At 41.9% G+C, this 25,135-nt stretch overlaps 1 protein-coding gene across 1 annotated transcript in view; it reads right to left on the bottom strand.

The window, feature by feature from the left end:
- Positions 1-25,135, bottom strand: part of CSMD1 (CUB and Sushi multiple domains 1) — a 1,295,699-nt gene that overhangs the window by 100,357 nt on the left and 1,170,207 nt on the right. Inside the window, exon 49 of the mRNA XM_075445037.1 lies at positions 12,952-13,140. Coding sequence (XP_075301152.1) covers positions 12,952-13,140 — 189 coding nt within the window. The remainder of the gene's footprint in view (positions 1-12,951; positions 13,141-25,135) is intronic.

The raw sequence follows: 25,135 nt of genomic DNA, 5'->3' as shown, positions 1-25,135 counted from the left end.
TGGTGCACAGTGTACTTTAATGCCATCAGAGTTCAAAGGGTCAGAGCCCATTTGCATTTCGGGAGTGACAGGGGGGTCCCAAGAGCTGAGTCTACTGGAGGCTGAAGTGAGCCTCACTGGGCAGGACTGGCAGAAGCACCCCATTGTAACTGGCCCTGAGGCTCCGTGCATCCTTGGGATAGACTATCTTAGGAGAGGCTATTTCAAGGACCCAAAGGGGTATCGGTGGGCTTTTGGCATAGCTGCTGTGGAGACGGAAGAAATTAAACAGCTGTCCATTTTGCCTGGTCTCTCGGAGGATCCTTCCGTTGTGGGGTTGCTGAGGGTTGAAGAACAACAGGTACCCATCGCCACCACAACGGTGCACCGGCGACAGTATCGTACCAACCGAGACTCCCTTCTCCCCATTCATCAGCTGATCCGCCAGCTGGAGAGTCAAGGAGTGATCACCAAAACTCGCTCACCCTTTAATAGTCCCATATGGCCAGTAAGAAAATCTACTGGAGAGTGGAGACTGACAATAGACTACCGTGGCCTGAATGAAGTCACACCACCGCTGAGTGCTGCCGTGCCAGACATGCTAGAACTTCAATATCAGCTGGAGTCAAAGGCAGCCAAGTGGTATGCTACAATTGACATCGCTAATGCATTCTTCTCCATCCCTTTGGCAGCAGAGTGCAGGCCACAGTTTGCTTTCACCTGGAGGGGCATCCAGTACACCTGGAATCGACTGCCCCAGGGGTGGAAACACAGTCCCACCATTTGCCATGGACTAATCCAGACTGCACTGGAAAAGGGTGAAGCCCCAGAACATCTGCAGTACATCGATGACATCATTGTATGGGGCGACACAGCGGAGGAAGTTTTTGAGAAAGGGGAGAAAATAGTTCAGATCCTTCTGAAAGCCGGTTTCGCCATTAAGCGAAGTAAAGTCAAGGGACCTGCTCAAGAGATCCAGTTTTTGGGAATAAAATGGCAGGATGGGCGCCGTCAAATCCCAATGGATGTCATCAACAAAATAGCAGCTATGTCTCCACCAACCAGCAAAAAGGAAGCACAGACCTTCCTGGGTGTTGTGGGTTTTTGGAGGATGCACATCCCAAATTACAGCCAAATTGTGAGTCCTCTGTACCACGTGACCCGGAAGAAGAATGATTTTGAATGGGGCCCTGAGCAACGACAGGCATTTGAACAGATTAAACGGGAGATAGTTCATGCCGTAGCCCTTGGTCCAGTCCGGTCAGGGCAAGATGTTAAAAACGTGCTCTACACCGCAGCCGGGGAGAATGGCCCAACCTGGAGTCTCTGGCAGAAAGCACCAGGGGAGACTCGAGGTCGACCCCTGGGGTTCTGGAGCCGGGGATACAAAGGATCCGAGGCCCGCTATACTCCCACTGAAAAAGAGATTCTGGCAGCATATGAAGGCGTTCGAGCTGCTTCAGAAGTGGTCGGCACTGAAGCACAGCTCCTCCTAGCTCCACGATTGCCGGTCCTGGGTTGGATGTTCAAAGAGAGGGTCCCCTCTACGCATCATGCCACCGATGCTACGTGGAGTAAGTGGGTCGCTCTGATCACCCAGCGTGCCCGAATGGGAAACCCCAGTCGCCCAGGAATTCTGGAGGTCATCATGGACTGGCCAGAAGGCAAAGATTTTGGAGCATCGCCAGAGGAGGAGGTGACACGTGCTGAAGAGGCCCCACTGTATAACCAGCTGCCAGAAGATAAGAAACAGTATGCCCTGTTCACGGATGGGTCCTGTCGCATTGTGGGGAGGCAGCGGAGGTGGAAGGCTGCTGTATGGAGCCCTACACGACAAGTCGCAGAAACTGCCGAAGGAGAAGGTGAGTCCAGCCAGTTTGCAGAGGTGAAAGCCATCCAGCTGGCTTTAGACATTGCCAGTCGAGAGAAGTGGCCAGTGCTCTATCTTTACACCGACTCTTGGATGGTGGCCAATGCCTTGTGGGGGTGGCTGCAGCAATGGAAGAAGAACAACTGGCAGCGCAGAGGTAAACCTATCTGGGCTGCCCCATTGTGGCAAGATATTGCTGCCCGGCTAGAGCAGTTGGCTGTAAAAGTCCGTCACGTGGACGCCCACGTCCCTAAGAGTCGGGCCACTGAAGAACATCAAAACAACCACCAGGTAGATCAGGCTGCTAAGATTGAAGTGGCTCAGGTGGATCTGGACTGGCAACATAAGGGTGAACTCTTTATAGCTCGGTGGGCCCATGACACCTCGGGCCACCAAGGAAGAGACGCGACATACAGATGGGCTCGTGACCGAGGGGTGGACTTGACCATGGACACTATCGCACAGGTTATCCATGAATGTGAAACATGCGCTGCAATCAAGCAAGCCAAGCGGGTAAAGCCTCAGTGGTATGGAGGACGATGGCTAAAATATAAATACGGGGAGGCTTGGCAGATTGACTACATCACACTGCCACAAACCCGCCAAGGCAAGCGCTATGTGCTCACAATGGTGGAGGCCACCACCGGATGGCTGGAAACCTACCCTGTGCCCCATGCCACTGCCCGGAATACCATCCTGGGCCTGGAAAAACAAGTCCTGTGGCGGCATGGCACTCCCGAAAGAATCGAGTCGGACAACGGGACTCACTTTCGCAACAGCCTCATAGACACCTGGGCCAAAGAACACGGTATTGAGTGGGTGTATCACATCCCCTACCATGCACCAGCCTCTGGAAAGATCGAACGTTACAATGGGCTGCTAAAAACCACTTTGAGGGCAATGGGGGGTGGGACTTTCAAAAATTGGGATACCCATTTAGCAAAGGCCACCTGGTTGGTTAACACCAGAGGGTCCACCAACCGGGCTGGTCCTGCCCAGTCAAAACCTCAGCGCCCCGTAGAAGGGGATAAAGTCCCTGTAGTGCACATGCGGAACATGTTAGGGAAGACAGTTTGAGTCAGTCCTGCCTCGGGCAAAGGCAAGCCCGTCCGCGGGATTGCTTTTGCTCAAGGACCTGGGTGTACCTGGTGGGTAATGCGGAAGGATGGGGAAGTCCGATGTGTACCTCATGGGGATTTAATTTTGGGCGAGAATAGTCCATAAATAAATTGTATAAAGTTAGTTGTTAAATAACCCTGTCACTGTCTGTTATCACTGTTATAATTGTTATATTTTGTACCAGTAGTAGCATAGTAAGAATCGTCCAGATTAAAGAAGGATGGACTTTTTCGATGAAAACCTAGCAGAGCACAGCGATGATGGAACTGGACCTGGTTTTCAACAACTGGCATCCAGCAACTTCATCAAGATCAACATGTCCTGCAGACTGTGGGCACGGGCCGCACCAGATACATCAGCCGTGAGCTCCGGATGCAGCAAGTGACCGCCCATCACCACACATCACCTCCCCTGCCACGGAAGACCATAACGACAGATGGAGCCTGAAGTCATGGATTAAATGAACTCAATGGACACTTTAGAGTGATGATCCATAGACTAAAGGAATGATATCTGGAGACAGGAGAAGTGGTGATCAACTGGACAATGGGGGACCTGGGCATGACGTAGATGGTATGGAATAAGGGGTGGATAATGTCCTGGGTTTGGCCAGAACAGGGTTAATTTTCATCGGACTCCAGGAAGGGGCACAGCCGGGGGGTGGGGGCTGACCCCACCTGGCCAAACAGAGCCCGGTATTCCATACCATGTGACGTCACGCTGGGTTCCGGTGGGGGGGGAGCGGCGCGGCGGGAAGGCACTCGCGGCTTGGGCGGGCGCAGCGCCGGTCCGGTTTCGGGAGAGCGGCTGTTGTACGGTTCGTGGTTGTGTTTTCTCCTTATCTGTATCGTTGTTGTTCCTGTTTTCCCTCTGTTTGCTGTTCTGTTAAACTGCCCTTATCCCGACCCACCAGTTTCTGCCTCTTTCTTTCCATTCTCCTCCGCACGCCGGCGGGGGGAGGGGCGGCCGCGTGGCGCTTTTGTTGCCGGCGGCAGCCGAAACCAAAACAATAAAACACAGCTTTGAAGGTTTCATTTTTAAATATTTACCAATAAAGAGTGGAGTTTTTCAAAGGAAAATGTCTTTTCTGTATATACACTCAATTGTAAGAAGAAGCTCAACACTTTAACAGTTAAAAAGTCCTTTGGGTATTTGTTGCTTTCCCTGTGACACTGTGAAATTTTATTATTTTAATAAAGTCTATATATTTCAAAAAAAGAAATTATAAGCTTTGCCTGAAATCTGTTAAACAAAGGTGAAAATGAGTATTTTTTCTTTTTAAATCTAAACTTTATTATCATTTACCCAATTCAATGCAAATGATTAATTTCACAACACATTGTCACGGTACCATAAACACAGTTCTCAAACTCGTTTTCAGTATTCCCAAGTTGTCACATTTGATGTATTTAAATTAAATACAACAAGTACTTTGCATACAATTATAATGAGGAGAGGTAAGCATTATAAAGTGATGAATGGTTAGCTTATTTCAGTCATTTGCTTCCATCTGGAATCTGCCAAATTGCTAATAGAACTGTAGGAATGTTCTAAAATAAGCTGCTTCCTTTGAAACACAACTTATTGGTGCTTTTTTACACCCTAACCTGTGCTGCTCTTGTGTTCTCAAAATTGAGTGATTCTCTCTCAGTGGGTAAGGGCCAAGCCTCTTGCCACTAGAAGGAGTAACAGTGGGACAGAGAAGGGAGAGGGAGGTAATAACCAAGGGGTTGTGGAGACCCACACTTCCTGCTTTTAATGGTGTTAGAGAAAGTGGAGTCGGGGAAGGATAAACACAAGTTTTGCTGCTTCTGGGAGCAGGTCTTTGTATTAGCAGTCATTCCCCATAAGGTCACCACAGCAGGAATGATGTATTTTCAGCGCTCTGGTGTACTCAAAATAGGAAGCCGAGCTCCATCTTGTTCGATGGGCTTTCTGCTCCCCTAATAGCCAATTTAATCCTTTACCTCCAACTAGAATCAGTTCTGACCCTCTATCAGCTAAGCAGAATTTTACATTTGCAAAGTGTTTGTTTACATGTTGAATTAACAGAAAGTTAAACTGTTAAACTGTTTTACTACATCATAAAAATGCCTGTACATTCTCCATTTCCAATCATGCTTACCGTGAAATGTTTCAGTGTCTCCAGAGCCTTGCACTATGTCCCTAACTTGTCCTAACAAGCCTCTCAGTTCTTTTCTGCCTTGTGGGAATGCATCTGAATGCTTGATGTAGAATGTAATTGGGTTAAGATTTAACTTGTTAATTTCTTTTTCAGGTCTCCTTTCTAATATGAAAACAACAGTCTCTGTGTTGTGTGCTACATTTAATTGTATAAAACCAAAATTCATAATTATCAGTCTATCCACCCATCCATGTATGTGTACATCTGTAAATACAGGCGGACTTTGTTTTAGTTCCCTCTAAATACTTCAAACATGAATTAACTTCAAATAACTCAGTTGTTTATACGGAGGAGGAAGAATTCATTATGTCCTTTGAAAACAAAGGAAAAATCAGGTCTGTTTAGTTGACGTTAGAAGCAAATACCTCTGTTAGCATTTGCTCTTCACCTCTAGCAATAACCTTTCTAGAAACTACTGAAAAGTTCAAGACTGAGTAGCTCTTATGCGTAAATTAGTGTAAAGAATAAAAGATGTACAACACCCGGGTCACACCCGGGTGGGTCTATCAGTTATGTCAGGTCTGATGCAATGTCCAGTGTACTAAAGCACCTCCCAAGTCTATGCTTACCTGTCACACTTCACCACTTTTATTCTTAATGTTGTACTTCAGTCCTCTACTGTCTCTCTTCTTTCCTCAGCTGCTGCTGAACCTTGTACTGCTACACCATGAGGTTATTCTCACTGCTGCTTTAGCTACTAATCATAAAAGCAGTTTTGGCATTCTGGCACTGTTCCTGTTATAGTTTATCTGTTTATTTGTTGTTTCCTTCTCCCCTAGAAACTGGGACTGGAAAGAAATATTCCTGCTGCTTCTAATTTCTTGAGGCTGCTAAAGGCTTTTAGAACAGTAGTGTCCAAAGAAAACATTTAGTGCAGCCAGTTTCACTAAACAGCAACTGCTTTGATATCTGAAGTAAAGTTACCTGAAGTAAACTGACTGAATCATAGAATGTTTTCGGTTGGAAAGAACCTTAAAGATCATCTAGTTCCAAGCCTCCTGCCATGAGCAGGGACATCTTCCGCTAGACCAGGTTGCTCAGAGCTCCATCCAACCTGGCCTTGAACACTTCCAGGGAGGAGGCATCCACAGTTTCTCTGGGCAACCAGTTCCGGTGCCTCACCACCCTCATGGTGAAGAATATCTTCCTAATATCTAATCTAAATCTGCCTTCTCTTAGTTTAAAGCCTGAAGTGGCATGTCGTCTGTGAACAGAGGAAACAATGTCACTGTTGTCCCACAACCAAGTATTTTGCAGCTCCCAGCTTTCCATAAGATTGTAAAATTATAAAGAAGAGTGTCAGGAAATCTTCTGACTTAAGGAATTGTCAAACGTCTCTTAGGTCAATGATTATATGAGAATGCCAGGTTGCAGCTAGGATATGTGCATTCAGAGTGAAAAATACATACATCAATCTTCATTGTCTCTGTTATCTTGCACAGCAGAAAAATATATTTCTTCCAGAGAACAGGTAATCAACACAAGTGGAAAGCCTTTTACCACACAGAAACTGAGATGCAGTTTTAGTTGCTCTTTAATGTTCCACATGTGTCACTGGAATTTATTTCTTATGAAAATCAGTTAATAATTTCTTATGAAAACCAATTTAAAGCTCATGGCAATCCTTCAAAATATCTATACATCTATGTACCTTTAAGATACTTATGTATTATTGATGTTTAAAGCATGCAACGTCACGGCATAGAGAAAAGAGGCTGGAAACTGCATTACAGTCAGACATTGAGTTTATTTCCATACACTGGAAAATCCCTAAATTTAATGCACAAGCATTCATCATTTAATGAACTGTTTCTGGCATTGAACATAATGCTGAGAAAAGCATTTAAATACCCTAAAATTAAAGATAGCAACAGAGAAGTCCCTTAAAGTGTGATTCATAACAAAAAAACTTGCTGAGTGGCTTATGTCTATGATGTCTAATTGAAAATGTTGGGGAGAGTCGTGTCACAGAAATCCTAGTTCTCAGACTTGGATACTTACAGGAGTAACAAAGAAACCAAAAACAGGGCTGTGTGGTCTAGGGCTGTAAGTGTAAAAATGTTCATGAATGGTCATCTAGTCTATTCTCCTGTCACAAGCCAAAATTATACTTGACCAAGGTTTATCTACTTTGTTCCTGAAAGACCTCCAATGACAAAAAATCCATTCTCCACAGGCAATCTATTCCAGTGTTTCACTAGCCCCTCTGAGAAAAGAAGGAAAAAAGAAAAGTCTAACTTAAGATCCTGTTGAAGTAAACTTAGCTGTAATTCCTCTATCTAGAAAGGACATAAATAACTATTTAATTCCTCTTTGGAGCTACTTTTAGCATATTAGGGGACTGTTTCCAGGTTTCCCCTCAAACTTCTGCTTTTTTTAGTCTGAAGTTCTATATTTCTTTTACTGTTAATATATTTTGAAATATGATCATATATTTATAATATGTTATAAAAGGAAACTGCGATTTGGAACTTCTAAACTGTGCTACCTACCTCACATTTTTATTTTAAGACCGGGTACTAAAAGTTTTTTGCATAACAACGTTTATCAAAAAGGTAAAAGGCCCAAACAGACAAACCAGCCAATTTTATGAAGAAGCAGGCTGGTCATCCCAGACTCATGGCTCTTGGACAAATTGCAAATGGAGGTTTTCAAGCCAGTTCCCTAAAAACATTTAATCAGTCTTCTAGCCCAGGGCAGACATGGAACCCAGTTATGGTTCTGGAACAACCTTTGTTCGGCACAGCAAAAAGTAGAAGTATCTTTAGCTCCACAACACGGTTCTAGCCACTTCTGCAAGGACAGAGATATCAATAATGACAGTACTGGGAATCAGGATTTTAAGCAGGAAATGCTGGCATCAGCTGTATTTTTATCGTAACTCTGTCATAGGTTTTGAGCTTTTCCAAGTACCCATGACCCAGACAACAGAACTTCTTCCTTAAAGTAGGTACCTTCGGTTTTCTTCTACAAACCTCCTATGGAGTTATTCAAATGGTGAAGAGCAGCAAAGTATTCTTCAAGACTCTTTAAATTATTTTTAACTGTTTTAATAATGAGTGTGAGAAAATCAGGAAGAATGATGCCAAAGGCTTTCCTGTATATGAAAAATAGGTGGGTTAAAGAGGGATATTTGCTTATGCCTCTCAGAGGGACACAGCCACTCTGTTACACTCTTGCTGCCACCAGGTCTCAGCCTCCAGATACCTGCAACCCAGCACTCCTAATCTGTATTCACCCTGACAACTCTTACTTGATTACAGTTTTTGATTCTCATTGCTATTCTTGACAAAATTTTATCCTATTTTCTCTTCTCATCTGCTCATCTCGGAGCCTCAGCCTTCTTCTCCTACTCTCTCCATCCTAGCATGGGGATCTGGACATGAGCTAAGCAGTGGCTAAGATGACATACGTAGTTGCCAGGATCATTACTGAAGCCTATACATTTTCTCTCTGCAGCTATCTACTTCTATTGTACTAGAATTGCTATTTTCTCTGCTTGTAAATATTTTGAATGTAGCATGACTCATGTTTATCTTTTTGCTTCACAATGAAATAAAAGCAATAACAGTAAGTTCTAATTTCGTAGATAGGAGTCAAGTTCTTTACATATTGTCCAGGACATTATTGCATGCTTCCACACGTGATAAGACTGGAATTGAAAACTAGCTTCTGACCCTACCAGATCCATATTAAAGATACGTTCATATTAAAATTGATATTTTTATATTAAATGTGCAGAAAACCCTCCTTTTTTGATAATACAATTGAATTTTACATCAAACATTAGTTCTGACACAGTCAAGTTATTAGTTACAAATGTAACCCTGCAAGACTGGTTTTACTGAAATTTCAGACTTAATCAAAGGCCTTTTTATTTGGAAACATCCTATACTGAAATCCATCAGCTGAACCAAACGTGTAATTTCAATTAATTTTCAAAGAGACTGCATGAATTTTGATAAGATATTTAATAAATTTAGAAACACACTTTCCATTTCAGAGTTTATTGAGAAATATATGATTCATCCAGACATACAAGTTGGAAGAATTGTGTCAGAGTTGTGAAAATGACATATTAAAATTGTGGAATTCTACATAAGAAATTTCTAGTAAAGATTAAACTCACTTTTAATCTCCCAAATCTTTTTTTCCCTACTGCTAACAGCAGTCTACATACCCACAGCCACATATATTGTGGAAATTATAAATATGGCTTAAAATTAAAGAAAAAACGTACTTGTGAACTTGCTGTATTGCTAAAATTTCACTGGTATTTTTTTCACATAGTGATAAAATAGCAAGGAAAGACAAAATGTCTGAAGTATTTTATGAATTTCTCGAGTCTGCTTCATTCTTGTTTATAATTTATTACTTTCTGGGACTCTGTCACCTGGTTATCCTCAATCAAGTCCTGGGACATCATGTCAAGTCCTGCACATGTCTGCACATTTTTTCTCCCACTTTCTATGAATTATTCCATTCTGCCCTTAGAACTGGGGACTTTTTTCTAAAATTGTCCCAAGAACTATTCTCCCTATCATTCAAACTCTTTACACACCTCATTATGTTTAGATATAGTTTTCAAAGTTAGAGTGGTAAAATGGCAAGCCTTTTCTTGTATTAAAATGTGAACATAAAATGCAAAAATCAGAAATGTAAAAGAAAACCACTTAAAATTATACTATTCTTAAAAAAGTAGAGAAGCGAAGAAAAAAAAGGATCACACTATATTTCTAAGAATACTGAAATGCTGGAACATCCTATTTTCGTCATACAGACCTCTGCTATTTAGTCAAATAATAGTGGTAGCAGTGGTAGCAGGTTGCTATCATCCAGATGGATAAGCAGTAGAAAGATATGGGACAAATTTGCATACAATTCTTGACAGATGAGGAATGATGAGATCTTAAACTTTGGAGAAAAGTATGATGTAAGGGCTCCTAAAGTTTATAGCCCCAACTCCTCCAGCCTAACAAGCACACACGGAAGATTGTCTCTATCCTCACACACTCAAAGTACCTGAGCTCCACAGTAAGATGTCAAAATTTCAGTGCCTTTTAAAAAAAAGACATCTACTGGCCTAGTCAGCAGAATAATTCCCAGAGTTTCACTGTCTGTATTGACTAGGTTAACCACAAAAGAGTTTAGGTAGATGGGGCTTGACTTGCTTCCTTTCCCATTGTCTGAAGCTACCTGAGACATTCTTAGGCCTCCAAGACCTCTGACAAGTATTGTGGATATAACACAGGACCTGGTGCCTTTATGGACTGGTAGATGGAGGACAGGTCAAGTACCTCAGGGTGCCTCAAATGACACTAGACTTCTATGTTGAAGCAATTAAATCAAAAGTCTAGCTCACATACAAATGCTTAAATTTAGTCTTAATCTTGAACAGAATGGCATCCTCCGCTTTCCTGATCTTCTGTCCAAGCTGTGGGCCCAGTCATCATTACAGGTTCTTCAGTGCAAAGTGTCTCTGAGATTTTAGTTCCTATGCCAGCACCAGCTACTGCTCCTAAAATTCATTTCAACTAAGCTCAACAGCAGCTCTTGTCCCTAAACTTACCTCATGCCCAGCCCACGAACAGATGATTTGGTGACCTTCGGGAAGGTCAAACAGCATCATATGCCATAACACATCATGGCATATGGAAATAGAAAACATCCTCAAGCCTGGAAGCACAGATACACAGATCCTGCTTGAGGCACACTGGCAGACAGAGCTGCTCCCTGGACTGGCAGGAGTGTAGCCACATGGCCCATCTAGGCATGAGAATGCTCATCCTGAAGAAATATTTAGCTACCTAATTACTCTGTATAAAAGATATGAACCACACTCCTTCAAGATCTTCAACTTTAGCCACATTTCTGCAGCTTTTTACTCTCTTTGCATATAACACACCCTCAACAGAAGAGAAAGCATAATGCCAAATCTCAGATGGCTTTTTTCTTTTTTTTTTTAAAGTGCAAAATAGAACTTCCATCTTATGTTCTTTTTAGAAATAATCTGAATCTGATGGAACCTTTAGCAAAGGACCTGGATGAAGAGTTAGAATGTACCCTCAGCAAGTTTGCTGATGACACCAGACTGGGAGGTGTGGCAGATACACCAGAAGGCTATGCTGCCTTTCAGCATGACCTGGACAGGCTGGAAAGTTGGGCAGAGAGGAACCTGATGAGGTTCAACAAGGACAAATGCAGGGTCCTGCACCTGGGCAGGAACAACTCCATGTATCAGTAGAGGCTTGGGGCGGATCTGCTGGAGAGCAGCTCTGCAGAGAGGGACCTGGGTGTACTAGTGGATAACAAGTTGACCATGAGTCAGCAGTGTGCCCTGGCTGCCAAGAAAGCCAATGGGATCCTGGGATGCATTAGGAGGAGTGTGGCCAGTAGGTCGAGAGAGGTTCTCCTTCCCCTCTACACTGCCCTAGTGAGGCCCCATCTGGAGTATTGTGTCCAGTTCTGGGCTCCCCACTTCAAGAAAGATGAAAAGCTGTTGGAGAGAGTCCAGCGGAGGGCTATGAGGATGGTGAGGGGACTGGAGCATCTCCCCTACGAGGACAGGTTGAGGGAACTGGGCTTGTTCAGCCTGAAGAAGAGAAGGCTGCGAGGGGACCTAATAAATGCTTACAAATATGTCAAGGGTGGGTGTCAGGAGGATGGGGCCAAACTCTTTTCAGTGGTGCCCAGTGACAGGAAAAGGGGCAATGGGCACATACTGAAGCATAGGAAGTTCCGTCTGAACACGAGGAAGAACTTCTTCCCTCTGAGGGTGACGGAACCCTGGAACAGGCTGCCCAGCGAGGCTGTGGAGTCTCCTTCTCTGGAGATATTCAAGATCCGCCTGGATGCAGTCCTGTGCAGCCTGCTGTAGGTGACCCTGCTTCAGCAGGAGGGTTGGACTAGGTGACCCACAGAGGTCCCTTCCAACCCCTACCATTCTGTGATTCTGTGAAAATACTTGTCTTGAAGAAGACATGAAGCACTGCTGTTAATGTTAGGAATAAATAAACACGTTTCAATCAAAGAAGTTCCAACAAGTCTGAAATACGGATGTTATCACCTTTTCTTCCTATAAACAAAGCAGACCAGAAACAGACATGAAAACCTGTTAGAATAGGCCATATATGATATGGATAGAATTTGTAGTCTTTCTCTTCTCCCCTACGTTCCCGATCATATCTGATATACAACTCCTTAGTCTCCACTAACTGTTTACTGAATAATGTGTGCAAAAGCATTATGTTTAACTGCTTTGTACTACTCTATGTTACTCCTCTTCTCTGTAGTTTGTGTCTGGCTTTTCAAACAGGGACAATTCTAAAGAGTTGACAAATAGTAGCTGCTCTTAACAGATGTCTGGAACAAGCTAAAGTAGACCCTGGCTAACTCCAGGACACACAAAAAATCAGAAGTTACAAATTATGTCATTAAAGCACTGCTTATCAAGTGATTTTCTAGAATAAACAAATTAATGCCTCAAATATACATAATTTTTTAAAAATGTTCTGTAATACAACATTACTATGAGTTGTGGACTGTTTAGAGATATGTATTTTACTAAACAAAAAGTACTGAAAACATATTTTTCATTTGGTCTGTATTTGACTGCTTTACTTAATACTTCAGATTCTGCACACGTTAAGTACACAAGTCAATATATATTTGGATAAACTCATGATGTCAGTGTGTCTCTTGGCATACAGCAGTACTGACAGTGCTGGGTCTTTATTTCGTAAGGTATTTTTTGCTATGAAATTATAGAAGCATACTCAACAAGAAAACAATATCTTACCTTGGCAGATTGGCACAGGAGAATCCCACTGATACATGCCATTTTGGTGACGCCTACATGTCGAATTGTTGTGACCAATCATTCTATACCCAGGTTTGCAGTAATAGCGAACTTTACTTCCAGCAGGACCACCTGTTTTATTTACAATTCCACCATTCCTCAAGACACTGTTTAAGCTGCAATAGGGAGCTAAATTCAAAAAAAAGGGACATTATTACAAACAGTGAAGTTGCAGACTTCTTATGAAGAAATATCACAAAGTTCAAAATCATAGTTTATAATCATGAACAAGTTTATGCTACTGTACATGCAGAAGCTGCAATCAGGAAACATATAGTTTGTTTAGCAAGTTCACTCTTAATAAACAGTCTACTTCAAATTTGATAAATCTATAAATATAAAACTGTTGTTTCTGCTTCACAACATACAAAATCAATTATGAACCATTTTGTTAAAAAATCCAGACATCTAAGTAAAAAATTAAACGTGTTGCCAAATATGGTAAAAATTTACATAGCAGAGTACAATAGATTAATTCATTGGATGCATTTTTTTCTGATTAAAATTAATGTATTTTTTATGTACATGTTCCCACAAACATATTACATGACAACTGTATTAACTATTTAGCAAAAGGTATGTAACTTAGGTGAGCGTAGCTTCTTACATGCTGAATTTACAGTACATCTAAAGTAAGATAGAATGCACTTTTTTAAACCTAAGTTTTGAAATGAAAGTAAACCTTGCTAAACCTACATCACTACCATTACTACTATTACAAATATTGTTCCCAGACAGGTCTTCCTGACTAGTACGGTCATGAAACACTTGTGACGTATAGATGAAACATTTAGACATGTGCTGAAGAAGTAAAAAAAAAGTATGAAATCTATAACTGTCTCAAAAAATGAGTAAAAATGACTTTCTAAAACAAGGTTGCAATATCTGTATGTAAGGATGGAATATAACTACCCAGACTGGATCCAGGTCAAGCAAAAGTACAGAACAGTTTGACATATATGTGGAGCCTAACGCAAATCTACTTGTGACCTTTTATCACCGGTTAAAAGCAATGTGAAAAAAATTATCTTGACTTCACACTGACGTACAAGTCACTGCGTATTTGCTGCAGTGCACCATGTCAAGCTTACAGATATTAATATCTTTTTAAAAGAGGCATGGTAGGACCACGGCTTCCAGAAAATAAACCTTGTTACACCTCCACCACTGCAGAAAGGCTATGAACACTCTCCACCGTGAAGACAGGGTTGAACTCCACTGATAACTAAACAACAGTATTAAGGACTCTGAGATTGCAACTACTGCTACAAGACTAACTTCCTACAACGTGTTGAAATGTGTCTTATGCATACTGTTATGTTCATATCATTTTCTATATACAATTATCCAGTAGAAGTTGTGGTTGTATTTCACATGGGCATAATTACAGAATTTGGTTTACATCTATAAATATTTTTCACGTTATTTGCTTCTTTCACAAATCCGTGATTTCCTTCTTTCACCTTTCAATATCTAGCTCTCTATGTTTTAATGTATATTTTGTCACCCTAAGATGCACCTATGATATCAACTACCACCTAAAAATGGATGTTTCTGTTCAATGCCTGTGAAAAGATCACAGAGTTGATCAGACTCCTGTGACACTTCCTTTAAATGTGCAGCATTAGATGAACTTTATCGAAGTCAATATTTCTAAGAAATGCCACCCATCAAAAGAAGTAAAACTAGGTTCTACATTACAGACACTGAAAAATGTTGGTGTCTGTTCACATTCTATTAACAAATTATAATTCTTAATTAAGCAACTTTATTTCTACTCAAAATGTCATTTTTTACATTCTTTCACTTGGGGGATTATTTAAAAAAAAATTGAAAATTAAAAAACAAAAACTAGGATGAAAATCAATAACCAAGGATTGTCCAGTAAATCAATTGTTTAGGGTCATATATGAACCTCCAAAGAGACTGGCTTTAAAATGGTGTGAGTTGCTTATAAGCACAGTGACATTCAGTTACATGCCTAACTAAATGAATTAAATTACTGAAATACTCTTTAAATTTAAAATGGGATTTGACTTTTAAAGAAGCACAATCAACGTGGCTTTAATTTTCTTTTCAACCTATTGAAGAAAAAATGATATTGTTACTGCAACACAAGCTGGTTAAAACCAAAAGACCAATGGTCAAGAGCACTTAAGTCATCTTCCATAACCTCTTAGGCATTATATAATTTTAAATATCCTAGGACACCTGAAGAATAGCACGTGAGTCCTAAATATAATATGCCATTCAGACAGAACTCCAAATTGATCTCCTTCGTACTGCAATTCTAAACAGAAAATATTTGCCATATGATGTGTAACTCTGTACCTCAGTAATACAGTATTACCTTTGCTAGTAACAGGTCACAGACTTTGTATAGAGTTTGAAAGTCCTCGAGACCAAGGTTTGTCAGGTTTGTGCTGTCTCAACATTTTTTGACCTGCCTGCAGCTTTGTTTTACTCTGTTTAGCTTTAATAGATTTTTTTCCTTCTGGTCAGGTGGATATACCTGTTTTACTCTGAATTTTCTTAGTAATTTTCTATTATCTTTCTATGTCACAATAATGGCTTTATATAGGTACTTGTAACAAGTAATTATTCTGTGTGGAATAAGATATGTGGGACTCTAGCATGGCAACTTGTAGACAAAAACAGGCCTGGTGTAGCAGCAGAGGCCTTGAGAAGTGGGATGCAGGATGCAGTGTGGAGGAGCAGAGGCACGGTCTTGTAAGAGAGTGACAACCTATGCACCGTCTAAAGCTATACACAACTCACCAGTGGTCAGTTAAAAAAATCATAACTTGGAGTTCGGCAAAAATGTTTCTTCAAACTTAAGTAAGAAAAATGAAATAGTAACTACATGTAAAATGGAGTATATATAGTAGAATCATGTGTAACTTGAACTTGACCAACAGCAGGGTGCAAAAATGTGTTAGCAAGAAAAAATGACCCTAAATGGATCCTAGAGTGAGGAGAAATTGTCAATATCAGACTCTTCCTGTTGAATGACTCCAGCTGCTGGTAACCTGCAGCATCTCCCCCAGTACAAAAACACCAAATTGAAAACACTGATCTTGGGTTTTCAAGGAGCAAAGGAAGCATGACTGTAGCACCAGGGAAAAGGCTGGATAACGGGAAGTGTGTGTATAGCAATTCTAACCATACTGTTTTTCTGTATAGTAGTTTTCATTTAGTCTTCTGTTTTCTTCCTTTTTTTCCTATAACCATTTAATCTGGACTAGCAATTCTTTTATGAAACTGCTAACATTTCAGCTATACTAACAGTAAATTCTTGGCTAGTTACATAAAGTGTGGGGCTTTTACCTGTAACAAGATTTTGAGCATAACAGGTTGAATTTTGTTCTGATTACCAGAGAACTCACTGACATTTTTTTAGCAGTGATTAAAACATGTAGCATATATGAACCTCCAAAGAGAGGTTTAAAATGGCTTTAAAATGGCGTGAAATATGGGACATTCAGGCTGCCGAATTACACAGAATGATGTGGAAATACCGAAAATTTCTGGGGAGGGCACAGAGAAAATTCATCAGTCATAATTGTTGCTTATGTTGTAACAATTAACAATGCCCAGAGCCCAAAGGCATAGTTTAAGCCCTTCAGTGAACTAAATGGTGTTCAGAAAAAAATCAAGCAAAAGAAATCTTTTGAACCAAAAACAGACATTGATATAAGAAAAGAAGTGGAACAAAACCCAGCAATATCATTCAGAATTTACTTCAACATCACTTTGGAAAATATACTTCAGTCCTAATGGCTATCATTGTAAATCTCCTACAGAAATCCATATCCTCCTTCCCCAGCTGCCTCCGTGACTCCTGCATATCTGCTGCTTTCAACCTTCACTGCAACCTACTGTTACTACTGCTAGCTCTTCCTGCCACTCCAAGTGTCTCACTGATGGAGTGGCAGCAGCTGCATGGGGCTGTAGGAAATTGAGAAGAGGAGATCTGGGAACATCTTAGATATCTTGGCAAAGCTCTGTGGTGTTCTGACATTGTGAAAGTTAAAGGCAGAGGTTCAAGTATGAAAATAAAGGTATGAGCTGCGTTTGACTGGGTAGGAAGGCTATAACTGGAGAAAAGAGAGAAAAAATATTTGACACAAAAGTACTGGGCTTAAGAGCCCAGGGGAAGAGCAGTCATGACAGACTATGCAGTGAGACAAGGAGTAGGAAGGGAGGGATTGGAGGCTAAGAGCCAGTGAAGCAAACGAGAGAAAGAGAAAGACCTGGGAAGCTATTAGAAGTGACATCAAAAGGATGGATGTATCAGAGACATGGGCTACGTTCAGAATAAAATGTGATGCAAGGAGAACATACGTATCAATCAAGAAAAGAAACTGGAAAGAAAAATATATAAAAATCAACTGGAATCAACTAGTGAGACACAGAGAAGGAGGAGATCACGGACTGAAGAATGGAAGAAGGATGATAGTGAATTAGGGGAGATGTAAAGAGGAAGTAAGGGAAATTAAGATGGAAGCTTGGAGGAAGAGAAAGATTGACAAGAATTGGATAAAGAACTATCTTATATTGTCTACTGGAGAAGCACTAGAAACAGACTATAATTTTTAGGGATGGGTAGAACAAGGATGGAGATCATAGAATCATAGAATGCTTTGTGTTGGAAGGAACCTTTAGAGGCCATCTAGCCCAAACCCCCTGCAGTGAGCAGGGACATCTTCAACCAGACCAGGTTGCTCAGAGCCCCATTCAACCTGACCTTGAATGTTTCCAGGGATAGGGCCTCCACTACCCCTCTGAGCAACCCGTCCCAGTGCCTCATCACCCTCACTGTAAAAAATTTCTTCCTTATATCCAGTCAAAATCTACCCTCCCTTAGTTTAAAACCATTACTCCTTGTCCTATTCCTACACGCCCATTCTGGTCACTATACGGTGTCTCCAGAGCCTTCTTTTCTCCAGGCTGAACAGCTACCACTCTCTCAGCCTTTCATCAGAGGAGAGGTGCTCCAGCCCTTGGATCACTTTTGTGGCTCTTCTTTGGACCTGCTCCAACAGCTCCATGTATTTCCTGTGCTGAGGGCTCCAGAGCTGGAGGCAGGACTCCAGGTGAGTGTCATCTCTCTCTCTCAATTATGCATTTTCTTTCACTAAGCTGACCAAAAAGTGGAGGAAATCTACCACTCTGGTTGAACAGATATCTGTGTAGATATAAAATTTTAAGTATGACTGACAGAACATATTTTCAGTCATAGCCTCAATGGCAGAACACCTGGGATTTTCTGTTTGCTTTCTCATGAACCTTACTAGGTACTTAGAAAATAATTGAAAAGAATAGATCAACACTAAAAAAACCAAGAAGTTCATTAGGCTGAAAAGAATTCAGAAGTTAGGAAATGATAGAATTTATGTCTACTTTTAAATTTCTTTTCATTTATATATATGCATGTCACTATTACAGTCTGTAACCTTATGATCATTCTCTAGCTTTGGGTAGGACATTTACTTTAAAGGATATAGGGAACAGATGCTACGTATTCTTGCTGTATACATACCTTTTTTTTTTTTAATTCTAGTTGTTTAAGATGAGTTTCCAGGAGTTAATAGCTTCAAATTACACAGACACTGTTTCAAGATATGTTTTGTGTTTGTTTTTTTATACTGACTCTCCACGTGTTATCTGGATATTACATGAATATTAACTAACTTATCTTCACAAAATTATATTAAAGAAAAAATCATTGTTATGGTTCCTATTTTACAGATAAACACTTCAAATACAAAGTAGAAAATAAAAATACTAAAATTTTTACTATTTTATTAACAGCGATCTGATTTTTCCAGCCTAGTGTTCTATGTTCAAACACAATCCACCCTGCCTTCAGTTGAAGCAGTATGCACTCAACACTTCTGAAACTGAAATTTAGAAGTATGATACCAGGCAAACAAGCTCAGTACCAATTTCCAAGTACTTCATTTTGTGATATGAATCATATATGTTTGAATAACTTACGTTTAAAACTGTTTTTTAACACAGATTAGATCCACCTCCTACTCTTACAGAAATGTTTATTAATGACAAAATTTTCAAGCACTGGCAGTAGGCAGTTAATATATCAGAAGCCAGCAACAATGCTTCAGGCAAGCAGTGCCTCTGCTCTTCATCCATGTAAAACCTCTACCAAAACTCATAGTATTTTGTGCTGCACAGTGTTTTGGTTCGGCTGCCGCTGGCAATAAAAGCACCACACAGCTGCCACTCCCCCCGTCAGGGTGCGGAGGAGAATAGAAAGAAAGAGGCAGAAACTGATGGGTCGGGATAAGGGCAGTTTAACAGAACAGAAAACAAAGGGAACAGTAACAACAACGATACAGAAAAGGAGAAAACACGACAAAACAGACCGCACAACAGAGTCGCTCTCCTGAACCGCCACCACTGCATGCTCCCGAGCCGTGAGTGAGTTCCCGCCGCGCCACGCCGCCCCCCCCCCCCCCCACCGGAACCCAGCATGACGGCACATGGTATGGAATACCAGGCTCTGTTTGGCCAGGTTGGGGTTGGGTCGGCCCACCTGGCTGTGCTTCTTCCTGGATTCTGGTGAAAATTAACCCTGTTCTGGCTGAACCCAGGACACAAAGGCAGAAAAACATGAATAGAAAAAGTTGATACCCAAACAATTTATTGTATCTAAGCTATACATAGCATGAAAAGAAGGAAACATTTGAAGTAAATTATCAAAAATTCTGAAGATGAATTCTTATTTTACAACTCCGAAAAATCTTGTTGAAGACTCTAACACTTGTTGAGACAGTGAAGGAATTTTGACAAGACTCCACACAATTCTCTTCTTAATCTATGCATTAGTAAATATTAATCTGTTCTGTAAACTGAACTCCCTTCAGAGTCCTTGATGAAGCATACACAACATCTTCTAGGAACAGAAACTGACGTATTAACTGAAGAACCATACACAACGCAATAAATAAAAAATGTGTGAAGATCTGGAGGGTAAGCAAATGCTTGAAGAACGTCAGACTGAAAACTACAGCCACTGTCAGCTGAGTGAAAAAACTGTATTTAAGCAGGAATCTCTACAAAGTGCTCATAAAATATTGCAGCCTTGTATCAAGGACAACTGGGATAAAATGCTGTTTTTTTCCCAGCCAGTCTCTGAGAGGGAATCTGTCCTGGAACTTCATGACGCTTAGCTGATATAGGTGCAATGACACAGGAGTGCTCTTATTTAAGAAAGACAATGTTTTACCATGAAATGTGATAAACCTCTATGAAGCCATTCCAGTGACCTGAAGTAGCTTTACAGATTTAATTTACTTTTCCAAATGACATAGCATCCACATTCTTTCAAGGCCTCTTAAATGCCAGTGTTTTTTGCAAGGCAACATTGTGAACATTTTCAGCTCCCTTACAATCACAATGTCCATTTGTCACTTGCATCTGAAGACCAAAAGGATAATCACCACCTGGCTAAATCACACATCACTAGTTAATGACTGTGTGGACAGCAGCACAAGTAAACACTGACCTTGCATTTGCATGACCATACTCTTCCTTTCATAAAACATATTCTTTTAAAGGGCTGGAACATTTAAACTTCTGTGCTGAGAGTTTTCAAAGCTGTTTGAGGCACTCTGTCTAAGGGAATCTCAGTTAAATAACTTCCATTTCCAAATTAAAATTCTTTCAAACTGGATGCTCAAACCCCCCAGATGATTTTGTGAATCTCAGTCTTCCAATGAATAATATGACATTTTCTCTAAGAATTTATTTTTTGCAAAGGACTTATTTTCCCAGCAGTATCTTTGATCAATAGTCCAAACCCTTATATTAATAAAATACTTACAAATATTCACTGAAACAGTGTCCTACGTTTCAAATTATAAATCAATAAAAAGCCTTCCATCAAATTCTATGTTGCCTTTGTTTAGTTTATATGCTAGATTTTTTTATTGACACAAAAAAAGTCACAGCTTAGTCCACTGCTTGCTTCTAACTTTCCTTTCAGATACTTGCTTGTCTTCACCAGCATATTACCAGTGGATTTTCTGTCCTTTATGCTGCTATTCTTTATACAGTGAGGCAAAGGTTTACTATCTTTCTCACTTCAAACATTCTTACTTTATAGACAGGAAATCAGGCACTGGTTGAAGTGATTAGGTAAGTTCACACAAGAAAACTAAGCATATATCTTCTGATTACTAAAACAATTCCTTATGTAATGGACCATCTGTTCCATATGCTATTTTTCATTTTAAAATACACAGAATCAAAAAGAAGAACAATACTCAACCAAGAAACAAAAAAAATTGGGCTGTCATTTTTTTTCTTTTGCAGTTCATCTTTAAACCTAATGTGTAAACAGTATGAAAACAGCAAGGTAAATTTACAAAGGCCTGTTCCCCCCTTAGTGATATAAATATGAATGATTGCGTCTTTAAACATTAAATATCTAATGAAATAACCTGCTATTTATAGTACAGAACTTCTTACTGATGGTTCAACACTTATAAATGATCCTATTTATATTGCTCTTGATTCAAAGTACTATATAAAACTCTGTTGTGTGACTTTCCTGCTGTATTTGCCACAGCAAATCACCACCTAAAAGCTCAGTAATAACAAAAGAAACAATATAAAGAGTCTCATGAACTTCTTTGTACAATTCCCTTATCATTTCTAACCAGCTATTTGAAAACATAAAGATAAACCCAAACCAGTCAACAACCTTTTCTTTCACACTGAAACAGAGAGAAACTAAGAACAGTTGTTTCACAGATATAAAGCTTAAAAACAAGTTGAAATGCATGGTGAAAAAATAAGTTTCTTGCAATAACAGATGAGGTTACAAGAGCAGAATACAGGTAAAATAGAGATCTATGGAAGGGTTTTTAGGATATATGTATCTACACTTTCACTGGAAGCCAAATACAAATTAGCTAAGTAACCACTTGCTGTATTTACTCTTGAATGACTAACCAAAAGTTAAACAAAAGCCTGGAAATGTTATAGAGGCAAAGTGAACTTGCAAAGTAGCAAGCGAAGCACCATTCTGCTTCCAAATCACCATGTCTCTAGTGTGTGTGCAAGCACTGTAGTGCACTGTCCTGGGTTTGGCCATGACAGGGTTAATTTTCACCAGAATCCAGGAAGGGACACAGCTGGGCGGGCTGACCCAACCTGGCCAAACAGAGCAGGGTATTCTGTACCATGTGCCATCATGCTGGGTTCTGGTGGGGGGGGGCTGGGCGGTGGGAACTCACTCGTGGCCCAGGAGCGTGCTGCGGCTGCGGTCGTGGAGAGTGGCTTTGTTGCGAGGTCTGGGTTTGTTTTGTTTTCTGTATTTCCATTTTCTGTATAGCTGTTGTTACTGTTCCCTGTGTTTGCTGTTCTGTTAAACTGCCCTTATCCCAACCCACCAGTTTCTGCCGCTTTCTTTCCATTCTCCTCCGCAGCTTGGCGGGGGGAGGGGCGGCCACGTGGCGCTTTTGTTGCTGGCCGCTGCCAAACCATAACATTAAATTTGGCGCCCAACGTGGGGTGGGGATAATGGCAGGGCTGAGCAGCGTGTGTTGAAACAGCTTTCTTAGACTTATATTAATTTTCGTTATACGCATTTACTGTGTTAGGTGAATAGTCGCTGGTAAAAAATGTTTCTGTCTTTGATCAAATGGCTGTGGTATTTACATTCGTATTTGCTGTACGTGTTCCCTGTGGTGATGTTCATTGCCTCGGGGAAAAGGATCAGGATGACGATTTTGGTGTACTGTACGATATCAACTTATGACAAGATAACATCACTGTGCATGAAATTAGGCTTGTATTTGCATGCGGCACTGCAGTCTTTTCCATACCGTGGATCCTATGTCTTAGAATTTGTTAATAATCAAACCCAGCCTGTGGGGAAAACCAGAGGGGATGCTTTCCCAGACTCTTTCACCTCCCCCCTCTCTCCTTCAGGCTGTTCCTAACTGCTTTTGAGAATTTCGAGTACCCATGGGATGCTCAGGCCAGCACTCTCCTATTGTTCTGCCTCCTAAATGGGTTGCAGGTTTTGTTTAGGGCTAAACAAGTAGTTAAGAACATCATGCAGAGACCTGCCCCGGGGCTGGATAGCTGTGAGTGGCTGGGTGTGTGGGACAGCATGGGCAGGTGTCTAGGGCAGTGGGCTCCTCCGGTGTGTTTTAAACTCACCCCTAAACAAGTACAGAATCCGGAAAATCTAGTAAAATACTTGCAAAAAGTGTGCTGCCACCCTGGGAACTCCAGAGAGACACAAATTACCGTAATGTGCTGGAGTCTGGCCCACGCCTACCGAGCCGTGTTCAATCTGATTCAATGCTCAAAACGGAAAAGGGGGGGAAACGAAGCAGCAGGCACTGCGGCTGGCACTGCCCCCCCAGCTGGCCCTGCAGCCCCTCCAGCCCAGCAGGCAGTCACAGCCCCCCTGACCGGAACCATCACTGCTGCAGCCACTCGCGTTGTCCTGGCTCCCCCGGTGGGCACGGCAGTTGCTGCAGCTCCAGCTCCAGCCCCATCTCCAGCAGCAGGCATCGCGGCTGAGTCCAATGACTAACCTGTGCCGGTAGCAGTCGCCCCTGTAAAACTAAAGAAAGATGCAAAGAGAGCAGATCGCTCCGGGAGGGATGACAATGAGCCAGGGTCATCGCGGGAGATAGAGACAGAGATCATCACCCAGTCCCTGTCCCTGGGCGAGCTGCGAGACATGCGGAAAGATTTCAGCCGTCACCCAGGCGAGCACATTGTCACCTGGATGCTGTGGAGCTGGGATAACGGGGCCAGAATCTTGGAATTAGAGGGCAAGGAAGCCAAGAAGCTGGGATCCCTGGCCAGGGATGGGGGCATTGACAAGGCCATTGGGAAAAAGGAACAAGTCCTCAGCCTCTGGAGGAGACTTCTCTCAGGCGTGAGGGAGAGGTACCCCTTCAGTGACAATTTTGTATGCTATCCTGGCAAGTGGACCAATATGGAGAGGGGTATTCAGTACTTGAGGGAATTAGCTGTGCGGCAGCTGGTTTACTGTGACACAGACGATGAGCAGTTACCCACAGACCCAGATGAAGTCCAGTGCACAGCATCTATGTGGAGGAAGTTTGTGCAGAGCGCACCATCCTCATATACCAACTCACTGGCAGTAGTAGACTGAAAAGGTAAGGAGGCACCAACAGTGGATGAGGTGGCTGTCCGACTCCAGCAATACGAGGAAAGTCTCTCTTCCTCCCTTGTCTCAGCTGTGGAGAAATTGTCCCAGAAGGTCCAGCGACTTGAAGAGAGCATGTCCTACTCCCCACCTGTATGAGCTAGCATCTCAGCTGTTAGGGGCAAGCGTTCCTCTGCTCAGGAGAGAGAATACAAAGGCTACACACCCCGGGGCACCCTCTGGTTCTACCTGTGTGACCATGGAAGAGGACATGAGGAAGTGGGATGGAAAACCCACCTCAAGTCTAGAGGCACAAGTGCGTGAGTTGCTAGGTAAAACAATCACAAAAGGGGATTCTGTTAGGAAAAATACCGCTCCAGTTTCCAGCAGTCAGCTCTCCAGACCAGGCAGGCAGTTTGATCTTGATTCCGATCCTTTGGAGGGGACCTCCAAGTCATTTTTACAGCAGGTGAGCAGCAAATTCTCTGACCAGGATTAGAGGGGCCCTGCCTGCAGCCAGGTGGAGGAAAGGGACAACCGTGTTTACTGGTCGGTGTGGATTCGGTGGCCTGGCACGTCAGATCCACAAGAGTATAAAGCTCTAGTGGACACTGGTGTACAGTGTACTTTAATGCCATGAGATTTCCAAGGGTCAGAGTCCATTTGTATGTCTGGAATGACAGGGGGGTCCAAGAGCTGAGTGTATTGGAGGCTGAAGGGAGCCTCACTGGGCAGGACTGGCAGAAGCACCCCATTGTAACTGTCCCCGAGGCTCCGTGCATCCTTGGGATAGACTATCTTAGGAGAGCGTATTTCAAGGACCCAAAGGGGTATCGGTGGGCTTTTGGCATAGCTGCTTTGGAGACGGAAGAAATTAAACAGATGTCCATTTTGCCTGGTCTCTCAGAGGATCCTTCCATTGTGGGGTTGCTGAGGGTGGAAGAACAACAGGTGCCAATC

This window comes from Opisthocomus hoazin, chromosome 2 (genome assembly GCF_030867145.1).
Source record: "Opisthocomus hoazin isolate bOpiHoa1 chromosome 2, bOpiHoa1.hap1, whole genome shotgun sequence".
NCBI lineage: Eukaryota > Metazoa > Chordata > Aves > Opisthocomiformes > Opisthocomidae > Opisthocomus > Opisthocomus hoazin.
Note: the sequence above shows the minus strand (reverse complement) of the source record. Positions and strands in the feature narration are given on the sequence as shown.